Source organism: Myotis davidii, unplaced genomic scaffold (assembly GCF_000327345.1).
Source record: "Myotis davidii unplaced genomic scaffold, ASM32734v1 scaffold27, whole genome shotgun sequence".
NCBI lineage: Eukaryota > Metazoa > Chordata > Mammalia > Chiroptera > Vespertilionidae > Myotis > Myotis davidii.
The window spans coordinates 3,103,730-3,115,672 of NW_006297821.1; the positions used below are offsets into that span (position 1 = coordinate 3,103,730).

The window sequence follows — 11,943 nt, forward strand, 5'->3', positions numbered from 1 at the left end:
CTGTCATGTTGCGCATGCCTCTGTATCACTTAGCTGCTTTTCTGGTGAGTCCTCCTTTTCTTTCCTTTGGGGGTTTCTTTGTCTACCCATGTTTGATCATACTGCCATATCTAGATGTTGAGTTGTTCAGTGGCTGCTCCTTGGTTGGCAGTGGCTCCTCTGGCTATGGTTGCTCCTTGGGCAGTTGTGGTAGCAACTGCTCCTCAGTTGGTAGCAGCTCCTCTGGTGGGTGCTGTTCACAGTTGTGGTGGCTCTTCTGGCTGGTGGGGGGAGGCTTCACACACAGCTGCTCTTCCTCAGACAGAGGGTGTGGTGATCAGGAGACTGCTGTTCCTTGAGTGGGGGTGGGCTACACAAGCCCAAATAATATCTTTAATATGTGTTTTAATATAAAGTGAGGTTATTCAGAAAGAAGAATGACCTACTAGAGAGACCCAGTGCATGAAATTCGTGCGGGGGCGGGGGTGTTTACCCTCAGCCCAGCCTGCACCCTCTAAAATCTGGGACCCCTCGGGGAATGTCTGACTGCCGGTTTAGGCCCAGTCCTAGGGATTGGGGCTAAACCGGCAGTCGGACATCTGCCTCATGATCCAGGACCACTGGCTTCTAACTGCTTGCCTGCATGGTCACCCCCAATTGCCCTTGCCCTGGCCTGGTCACTCCTACCTCCCCCCCTCCTCCCTCCCCGCCAGCCTGGTTGCCCCATGCAGCCTACTGTTCGGTCGTTTGGTCACCCCTCACTAACCCCCTGTGGGCCTGGTCACCTCACAGGCCTGCTGCTCAGTCATTTGCTACTAACCCACTGCCAACCTGGTTGCCTTACACAGCCTGTTTGGTCATCTGTTCGGTTGCAATGGTCGCTTAGGCTTTTATATATATAGATATATAGAGAGTATTCAGAATGGATGTTCTGTTATTCTGTTATACTGGCTTTAGGGAGGCTAAGCTAGAAGTGATAAACAGCAGTTTTGAAGTTCGCCCTTCCTGTACAGAGAGTTGGCACCAGGAGTATAATGCCAAATATAAACAGAAAGACAAGAGCTAAAAACTCATTTTGTATGTACTTCTTTCTCCCTCCTTCCCAGAGTGATGAGAACATGTCTTAGAATTTTGTTTTTTATTTTAAGCTAGAAATGTAGTTAGGAATTGCTGAGTTTTAGTTTTCTTACCTCTTTATTATAGCCTCTGAAATTTTGTTTTTTATTTTAAGCTAGAAATGTTAGGAATTGCTGAATTTTAGTTTTCTTACCTCTTTATTATAGCCTCTGACTGGTTAAGAAAGAAACTTAGAGTTTTGCCATTAATCTTACAGCATTGCATGTTGCTGTGTGTTGCAGAAGTGCCTTGTTTGTCAACTTTTAGGCTCTGTTTACTGAATTTTTAGCTCTTTAATTCTCCTCCCCAGGGCTTTTGTGCTGAACTAAAATATATAATTATCTTCCCTAGCATGTTGTTTTTAACAACACGTTGCAGAGTGCAAGCACTGGCAAATCTGACATTTTCTTTAAATTCATTAGAGTTATTCTCACTTTATGTTTCTTACAGTAAAGCTTCATTAATTTTAGTTTCTTTTTCTTGGCTAGTAGTTTGTAATCACAAACATGTGATGGATTATTGATTAAAATGAAACTAACATGAAAAATACTCTGATAAATATGAAGCAAAGGGGGAAATGATGCAGAAAAATACTGTTTATTGAAAAGTGGCTGTGGTTCTGATGAGTTGCAGCCAGTCTGTTTATTGTCTGCCCCCTCCAGGACTTTAAAAGGAACAAGACCCTATCCCACTCCGTTCAGAATCTGTCCTGACCTTTTTGTGGAACTTGTCATGAGAGTCCTCACCTGTGGATGAACCATTTGCACTTTTCACAATTGACATGATACACATCTAAAGAGATTATACATTTAGTAAAAAAATAAAGAATACTGACAGGTATATAGGACTAGCATAGTTTTTGTATTTAAAAAAAAAAAAAAGGCATGAGCCCAGTGTTGCTCAGTGGTTGAGTGTCAACCTGTGACCTGGGAAGTCACATGGTTCAGTTCTGGTCAGGGCACATGCCCAGGTTGCAGGCTTGATCCCCAGTGTGGGACTTGCAGGAGGCAGCCAATGAGTCTCTCTCATCATTGATGTTTCTATCTCTTTCTCCCTCCTTTCCTCTATAAAATCAGTAAAATAATTTTTTTTAAAAAAAGGAATGAATGAATTAGTGAATGATTCAAGGCGATACAATGCATAAATGAAAACTTGGAAAACATTTAATTTTGTCATTCATCAGTGAGTTGAAAACAGTGATGTTCAACTTATACTTATTAAATTATCTGTGGGGGGGAACAGTTGTCTGGTGAAACTGGTATTATTATACATTGCTGGTAGCAGTGTAAACTGGTACTGTGGTGCTTTTTGAAGATAATTTAGTAATACATTTCAAGTGCCACACAATTTTTTTCATATCTTTTAACTAGAGATAGAATTCTAAAAGTAGTATGACTAGGGCATTAAGCTCCTCAGATGGTAAAGTCTATATATGTAGATGTTCATTGTGGCATCTCTCATAATATTAAAATACTGGAAATAAGTGATAAAGCCATCAATACAGGGATAGTTAAGGAAATTCTGCTGTCTTAGCACATTGAACCATTGTGTGTTAGTATGGTCATTTTAAAAGTAGGTAGCAACTTAGAATAATGCTTATATAATGTTATATGAAAACAATTTTTAAAAAAAGAAAATAGAATTTAGAATTATACCTATGAAGGGAATAACTAAAAGTATTAATGGACTATTTGCAGAAGGAATATGAATGAGTGGATAAAATATAATTACTGAGTATAGTGGCATTTAGATTAATTTCGAAAACTTGTTTCTGCAATAAAATTATTTCCAGACATATTTTTAAAGTATTGTACATTTTCTACTTCTACTATCTATAATCACTGCCTAACTCCTTTGGGAAACCAATGTTAAGAACTAGATAAAGAAGCAAGTTGCCTCTGAAGATCAGCTAGGAATATTTAGATACCATAGAAGAGGAAGAGATAACTTGTGAATAGTCCTTTTTGACTTTATTCTATTTCATCATGTTCACTACACTATCTGCTCCCATGTGTTGTCTTTCCGAAACAGTGTGCCATAATAGACTCAGACAGTATTTTGGCGGAAAGGCTAAGTTCCCATTCTGACTCTATCACTTGTCAGCTATGTGCCTTTCAGCAAATAATGTAACTTACTCACCTTTTCTTATTTGTAAAAGAAGTATTGGGAGAATTAAGATTGTATATATGTATACACACACACACTAAGATTTTCATAATACAAAGACCCATGCAAATATTGTTACTGTTTTTAATAAACTTGTAAGTTGAAATATAAAAAAGAGGATATATTTAGCAGACTGGATTTAATGGATGTTTGGAATGTTCCTAAAAGATTGTATGTCTTTTTCTTTCTGTTATAGAGATCTTTTATTTAGCCAGATGTATGACAAATTAAGTGAGAATTCAGTGGCCAAAGGAGTGTTTTTGGAGTGCCTTGAGCCATATATTTTAAGTGATAAATTGGTGGGGATCACACCCCAGGTAATGAAAGACTTGCTTGTTCATTTCCAAGATAAAAAGTTAATGGAAAATGTGGAAGCTCTCATTGTACATATGGATATCACCAGCTTAGATATTCAGCAGGTGAGTTTATAGACAGTCTACTAACTTATAGATTAAACATCATTCCTTTATTGATTATAGAGGGTGGGGCAAATGTAGGTTTACAGTTATATGTGAAATAGTTTATTCTTGTACTATTATTTATTAATCATTGTATTATTTTCCATACAAATAACTATAAGCCTACTTTTGCCCAACCCTGTGTTTACCTGACTGATTGGACCTCACTCTGCCATCTGTCAACCCCGCTTACTTACTGAGCATTCTTGCTATGGTGTCTTATAAACTTCTATTTGTCAGTATGTTTCTTAGGACTGTTCTTTATTGACTGGTCCTTCTTTATCTGTTTGTTAATGACTACAGTTTTCATCCTGCAAGTGTATTTCAACTGAGTACTTTCACATGAATAATAAAATATTTTTACTTTAAGAGTATGGTCCTATTTTTTAAAAATAAAAGATAGTTTCTAAGTCCAGAGTTGATAATTATCATGCATTGAGTTTTGAAATAGTATAAGAAGCAAAGTACAGGACATCTCAGAATGATCAGCTATCTTGTTGTTTGATAATATGTTTCCAATATATCTGAGGTTTCTATAACAAATTTTCAGCCCTAATTGAGGAGCAGTATGTATTCTGGCCTAAGATGTTTCACAATTTACCTCTTTATTTCCACATTAGTCCTAATAATGAACATGCTGCTCCTGCAAAGGCACAAAGTTGCTAAGCTACTAAGCCCTGTTAAACTAAAATATGGGTAACTTAACAAAGATCTTAGATAGGCCAAAAGTTTTCTTTTAATGAGCAAAATTACATAGAAATGAAGCGTTTAGAGAAATGGTTATTGTTTCCTTCCTGGAAGCTCTTTATGAATGGCTGTGAATAAAGAGTAAAGTAAAACCAAATCCTCCGTTATATATGCCTTTGTATTATATGGGTAATTTGGCACAGTATTCACAGTTTGATAAGTGGTCTGGTGGTTTGAGAGCATGTTATCAGCCTAGCTTTATTTACCTATCACAATACAGGAGAAATTTCTCTTTCTAACATTTAAGCTTTTCCCCAATACTATGTAAATAAATTCTAATCTTTTTCACATTAAAACAATCAAAAAATGTCTCCTTCAGTTTCCTTTTTCTCCATATCAGTCCTGCTTTCCTTCTTCCCTGAGGTTACCCCATCTCATTCTTCCCAGTCACTGATTTCTTGAAAGCATTGTCTAAATTGCTATTTCCATTTTTTTATATTCTAATAACTCTTCAACTTTGCTTTCACCACAGTTAGTAATGACTTCCATGTCCACCATATCAACTGATATTTTTCATATTTTATTTACTCTTTCAATGAATGGCATTTTGTTCATTAATTCAAGGAGCATTTATTGAATGTGAGGTTCTAAGGCTGTTTTATGGACCCTAGTGGACAAGACTTGCCCTCTGTTAAGGCTTACATTTTAGCAAAAAGTTAGACAATTAGCAGATAAGTAAACAAATTAGAAATATCCAAAATCAAGTGTTATATTAAAAGTCAAACAGGCAATCTGGTAGGGAGAGAATAGTCTACTTTAGATTGGCTAATTATAGAAAGTCTTTCTGAGGAAGCAACCTTGAGTGGTTCCGAAGGACAAGAGGGAATCACTAATGTAAAGATCTTGGAGAAGAAGATTGCAATAGCTAAAAGCAACAGCTCATGAAAAAAATATTTTTATGTGTGCCTTAGGGGTTAAAGTAACAGATAAAAGGCAAACAGAGTTGGAGACTCTTTGAAAGAGATAGGTAGACCTTTCAGGGCAAGGTAAAAGTTTTAAGCAAGATTCCCTGGTTTGCTTTAGGAGTAACAGAAGAAGGGGTGAGGGCTAAGGACAGAAGAAGCAAGGGGACTAGTTAGGAGCTGGTCCAGGAGGTGGTCCTGGCCAAAGATGGTAGCAGTGAGATGGAGAGAGAGGGCCTGGTTTGGGATATGTTTTGGAGGTAGAACTGTTTTGCTGATGAATTGGGTGGTGGTTGGGGGAGGGGGAAATTTAAGGATGATGTCTAGTTTTTTGGCTTGAGAAACAGTAGTGATTTATTTAAGAAGTTTGGAAGATTGGTGTAGGTTTAGGGTTGGGAGACAAAAATCAGGAATTCTGTTTTGCTATTTTATTTTGAGACATCTACTAGATATTCAGGTGAAAATAGCAAGTAAGTGATGAGATATATGATTAAGAAGTTGGATTAGGACTGAACCTGTAAATGTGCTAGTCATTAGTAAAGATCATGCTACTGGCTGAGAGGAGGGTAGTCAGGGAAGAGAACCTGCCTTTGTCTAGAAAGGCTCTCCCATTACACCTCACTTTGAGTTTTACTCTTACCTCTCTGCTACCCTTATCATTCATTCTCTTTTGCCGACCTCTACTCTTCTACTCCAGCCCTCTCCTCATCACTCAGTAGGATAGTACGACTCTCATAGGAACAGAATACAGATACTCTATACTTCAGTCATCTTTATTCCTCTTCCTAAATATTTTCTCAAATTGATTTCTCTCCATCCTTAAACATTTCAAATTCCTTACTATTTCTGCCTGCAGAGTTCCCAGTTTCCACCTGTGCCTTTGTCTCACTACATGCATCCTTTTTGTCCTTAAATGTTGCTCCTTTAGGGATGACTTCCTGAATACTCCAGACCAAACCAGGTTCCTTTATTGCACTTATCACAGTTGTGTAATAGTGATATGAATTATTTGTCTACTTGAGTATCTTCCCTAAGTCATAGCTCACATACCATTTGGTGCCCCTCCGTTCTTTTAGTTAGCGTCTACGATGATTGGAAGATCTGTAAGGGTGGGGACTAGGTCCATCACTTTATCCCCAGTGCCTAGAAGAGGACCTGCTTGTAGTTGTTCAGCAAATATTTGTAGACCTATTGACCAAAGCTAAAATGAATATGGAAAAGGTGAGAATAGAGACAAAATAAAATTAGGTATTGGAAGATGTTTAGAAGTAGTTCTTATACTATTAATAGTAGTATTGAACCTACAACAGCTCTTATCAGGGCCTGTGTTTGAGTACTTCAGTTTCAGTTTTTTTACAGAGAAGGAATAAGAAAAATTAGGGAGGAGAATTTAAGATCTTCTCCATTCTTAGAGGTTTAAGGGTAATAATTGGTTAGACTTATTCAATTGTATCGACCAAGCAACTTTTCCTTTTTACAGGTAGTTCTCATGTGTTGGGAAAATCATCTATATGATGCCATGATCTATGTTTACAACAGAGGCATGAATGAGTTTATTAGTCCAATGGAGGTAAGATACTTCCTATCTTGAACACATACTTAATATTGTCTTTTAGTGTTTTTTTTCCCTATTTTATATTTTCTTTGCATAGTTTCTGTTTTCATAGAATAATTTTTAAAATTTCTTTTAGATTAGGCTTGTAGCCATTTGCAAATTTGTTAAGTACCATTTAATTTCACATTTTCTTTCATTGCTTTTTTATGTCTGCATAAGTAAGTATTTAAATATCAGGGAATAATCCTATATAATAAAAGGCCAATATGCAAATTAACCAAACGGCAGAACAAACCAGTTGCTATGACATGCACTGACCACCAGGGGGCAGTCACTCAATGCAGGAGCTGCCCACTGGGGTCAGTGTGCTCCCACAGAGCTAAGGATGTCTGACTGAAGGCTTAGGCCTAAGCCATCAGTTGGACATCCCCCAAGGGCTCCTGGACTACAAGAGAGCACAGGCCAGGCTGAGGCATCCCCCTGCCCTCTGAGTGCAAGAATTTCATGCACCGGACCTCTAGTATCTTATATAATAAAAGCCTAATATGCTAAGTGTCTGGTCGTTCAGTTGTCCGGTCAACCAATCTAAGTGTGATATGCTAATGATATGCAAAGGCCACTCAATCACTCGCTATGATGTGCACTGGCCACCAGGGGGCAGACAGTCAACCAGTCGCTATGATGTGCACTGACCACCAGGGGCAGATACTCCAACTGGTAGATTAGCTTGCTACTGGGGTCCGGCCTTTAGGGACTGAGTGAGATTGGATGGACATACCCTGGAACCCTCCTGTGGTCCCTTCCCCAGCTGGCCAACCTTCCGTGTCCCTCTCTGGCCCTGACCGTGCACCAGTGGGGTCCCTCAGCCTGGCCTGCACTCTCACACAATCTGGGACCCCTTGGGGGATGTCAGAGAGCTGGTTTTGGCCCGATCCCACAGGCCAGGCTGAGGGACCCCACTCGTGCATGAATTTGTGCACCAGGCTTCTAGTAGAAAATAAAAAGTAATGCATGCCTGTTAGACCTTAAGTTTTTTTCTGAAGAATCTTTTGATATTATAATTGCTTTTCCAAAAGGTATAAGAAATATATTATTGTTATTGTATATAATAAATGTACTATTGAGTAATATTATTTGTAGATATAGTCTACTGGGGAAGGTCCTGAAAATGTTGAGAGGTAATTATGTGTTAATTGCTGGTTTGTTGCTTTTCCAAGTTCAGAATTTTGTAGCAATCATTATGTAAGTATAATTTCTTATTCTCCTTACCGACGGAAAAGAGCATCTGAAGAGCATTTTAAAAAGAAAAACACACCCATATCCTCCTTGTTATTTGCTTTATATTTGAAGACAGAATTGTGTCCTGCCGGCCCGTTGCTTTATTACAGAGACTAATCGCCTGGCTCAGAAGAGCCAGGCATCTGCTGAAGGCATCCAGTCAACGTTTTTTCATACTTAATGGCCATGCAAAACTATCTTCAGTATTATTAAGTCAGCAGTAATTCCATGATAATTCAGTCTTCTTTAAACGCATTTAGCTTGCTGGGTATCCCTCTCATTCATAACTTCTTCGGTTTTGGATGCACCTCTTTTCTTGGTCAGTTTTCCAAATGAGAGCCACAGCTCTCCTCCTCTGCTTTTGATCCTGATTGTGTGTCAGATAAGTATTTTTTATTCTTAACACCTTTCAGCTGCTTCCTCACCCAGAGAAAGCGCCATCAGCTGCCTACTCAGTGAGGTCCAGAGCCTCCCTGCCTGCAGAACTGTTCTCTGTCCCACTACTAAACCACAATTAGGAAGGATTAATGCAGTTCCTACTTTCAAAATAAGTCCTTAAAGCAGATTCTAATTTGATGCGTTCTATGTTGAAAAAAATGATTAGTGGTTTTTTTGTTATTGTTGCTTTTGAAGCTTTTGTTTTATGTGGGTTTTTTATTCAAAATCTGGTTTGCATTTATACCTGTGTATCTCACATGGCACACTGAGGTTGCCTTTTTTGTGTGTTAAGAGTAGTTTTCAAGTTTAATGACTATCACCAGGAGCTTGGTACTTGTTATTAAATAGTCATTTAGAGATTTTAGGAGTGGGAGGTTAGATGCATTTTATTACTTCTTTTATGATTCTCTGCCAATAAGGAAGTCTCTTTTCAGTCTTTAGAGTTTAGTTATTTTAGTACTTACAAAGGTCTAAATTAAAGGGAGTTGTCCTGTCTTTTGAAATTTTGTAGACTGAAGGACAGTCATCAAATTTGAGATGGCTACTATAGTCTCAAATCGTTTTTTAGTTCTAGTTGTGGTTGCTTCTGGAGTAAAAGTAGTGCCTTGTCTTGAGAGGAAAACCTCCTCTATCAACTTAGGTCCCATTGGTGGGGGAAAGCTGTGAATTTACTGATAATAGTCAGATTAATAGGAGAAAAGACAAGATTTATTCACTTGTGTACTGGCAGCTTACAGTGATGAGTAACTCACTGAATAGCCAGTAGTAAAAGTTTATATACCAGTTTAACAAAACATTCTGTGGGGAGAGATTTAGGGCTTTATGGAGAAGTATGGATGGCTTTATTGGGCTTTTTGGTGTTAATATAGAACTGCATTTGCATTTTCCAGTGCTAAGGATCAGTCTTCTCCCAAAGAGAAAACTCTCTTCCGGGAAGGCCAGTTAGTTTTGCCATTAATCTTGTATTTTCAGAGGCTCTGTTTGAATTTAAGTAATGTTTCTGTCTGTGGCTGCTGATCGTTCAGATGATTTCAGTTTAAAGTAATCTTCATTACCATTTTGGTGGGCTATTAATCCCTTCACTTGCTTGCTGTTTTTTTTAAGAAAGCTAAGAATAGCCCTAACCAGTTTGGCTCAGCCGATAGAGCATCGGCCTGTGGACTTATATAAGAAATTATAATCTCAACAAAGACCTTCATCAAACTGATGTTTATTAAATGAATATGACAATGACTGTTTCCCAGTGATCCTTCTAAAACAGTTCATGTCCACATTAAAAGTTTTTATAGTTAATTTCAATAGTATATGACTGTCTAATTCAGTCAGAGAAAGATGATTAATAGCATAAGATTTGTGATTATCATTTAAAAAATACTCTTCTTGAAAAATGATGGTGATTGTTTTCCTATTTCCATTTTTATGCAGAAACTTTTCAAAGTCATTGCTCCTCCTCTGAATGCAGGAAAGACACTAACAGGTATTTTCTAAGCCTTCTTTTTTTTTTTTCCTTTTCTTGTATTTTAAGATATTATTTAAATATCATAAAATTCACCAATTTTATGTGTACAGCGTAAATTTTGGTAATTGTACATAATCATGTAACTGCCACCATAATGAAATTTGTAGTGAGAACTATATATAGTTTCTTCACACTAAAAGGTTTCCTCCTGCCTTTTTGTGCTCTATCCTTTGCCAGCAGTCCAACCTAGACAATCACCGATTTACTTTCTGTCACACATTTCATGTAAATAGATCTTACAGTATGTTATTTTTGATGTTGTATTTCTTTCATTTAGCATAATGTTTGAAGATTCGCCCATGTTATTGCATGTATGAATATTTCATTCCCTTTTACTGCTGAATGGTATTTCATGAATTGGTTATACCATCACTTGTTTATTCATTTACCAGTTGATGGGCATTTGAGTTGCTTCCAGTTTGGAGCTATTATAAGTAATGCTACAATATTTGTGATGAATTTTGTTTTTAATTAAACTTTTTATTGTAAGGAAATTAGAGATTCACATGCAGTTGTAAGAAATGAGACAAGAGATCCTGTGTACTCATTACCATTTCCCCAGTGATAACATTTTGCAAAACTAAAGCACCGTATCACAACCAGATATTCACATAAAGTCAAGATATAGAACGGTTTCATCACTATGTGGTATCCGGTATGTTGCCCTATCCCCCATCGCCGATACCTACCTGTAAATAAATTTTTGTGTGGGCATAAGTGTTCATTTTCTTGGGCAACTGCAGTTTTGGAATGTTCATTACTAGTGTATAGAAATGAAATTGATTTTTTGTATATTGATCTTATCTCCTGCATTCTTGCTGAATTCATTTATTCTAATTTTTAATGGAGTTTTTAGAATTTTCTAAATATATAAGATCATGTCAGCTGTAGAGGTAGTTTTACTTCTTCCTTTCTCATATGCACTTCTTTTATTTATTTTTTTCTTCCCTAATTGGCTTCGCTAGAATTTCCAGGATAGTGTTCGACAGAAATAGCAAGAATGACTATTCTTATCTTTTTCCTAACCTAAGGGGGAAAGAATTCGGTCTTTCATCATTAAATGGGATGTTGACTGTGGGTTTTTGGAGATGGCCATATCAGCTTGAGGATGTTTCCTTCTGTTCCTAGTTTGTTGAGTGTCTTTAACATGAAAGAGTTGAATTTGATCAAAGGTTTTTCCCTGCATCTGTTAAGGTAATCTTGTGGGTTTTGTCCTTTGTTGATATGGTCTATAAGATTCATTGATTTTTATGTGTTAAACAAATCTTACATTCTTGCGATAATCCCACTTGGTCATGACGTATACTTTTTTTTACACATTGTTGGATTGAGTTTGCTAGTGTTATCTTTTGAGTATTTTTATGTCTATATTCATAAAGGATATTATTCTGTAGTTTATTTTCTTCTCATATTTTTTGCTAGTCCTGGTATAAAGTATATTTGATATTTTGTTATACCTGCCTCATAGAATGAATTGGGAAGTGCCCTCCTGTTTTTTGGTGTGTGATTTTAAGAGTTTCTGAAGGATTGGCGCTCTTTCAGTGTTTGATAGAGTTCATTAATAAAGCCATGTGGACCAGGGATATTCTTTTTGGGAAGTATTAAAATTACTAATTTAGTCTCTGCTTGTTAAGTCTATGTAGATTATCTGTTGCTTCGGTTTGGAAGTTTGTGTACTTGGAATTTGTTCATATTATATGTGTTATCAAATTTATTGGTGTATATTGTCTAGGGCAGTGGTCGGCAAAGTGCAACAAGGCAAACCGTGGCTCGCGAGCCACATGC

The 11,943-nt window shown here is 37.2% G+C and overlaps 1 protein-coding gene across 11 annotated transcripts in view; it reads left to right on the forward strand.

Annotated features, from left to right (window-relative positions):
• Positions 1–11,943, forward strand: part of VPS8 (VPS8, CORVET complex subunit) — a 251,894-nt gene that overhangs the window by 108,276 nt on the left and 131,675 nt on the right. For all 11 annotated transcript variants that reach the window (XR_001515545.1, XM_006773641.2, XM_006773642.2 and 8 more), the window contains 3 exons: positions 3,458–3,680; positions 6,849–6,938; positions 10,065–10,116. Coding sequence is in view for 10 of the 11 variants with exons in the window: in XM_006773641.2 (XP_006773704.1) it covers positions 3,458–3,680; positions 6,849–6,938; positions 10,065–10,116 (365 nt within the window). In the remaining variant the exon portion in view is untranslated. The remainder of the gene's footprint in view (positions 1–3,457; positions 3,681–6,848; positions 6,939–10,064; positions 10,117–11,943) is intronic.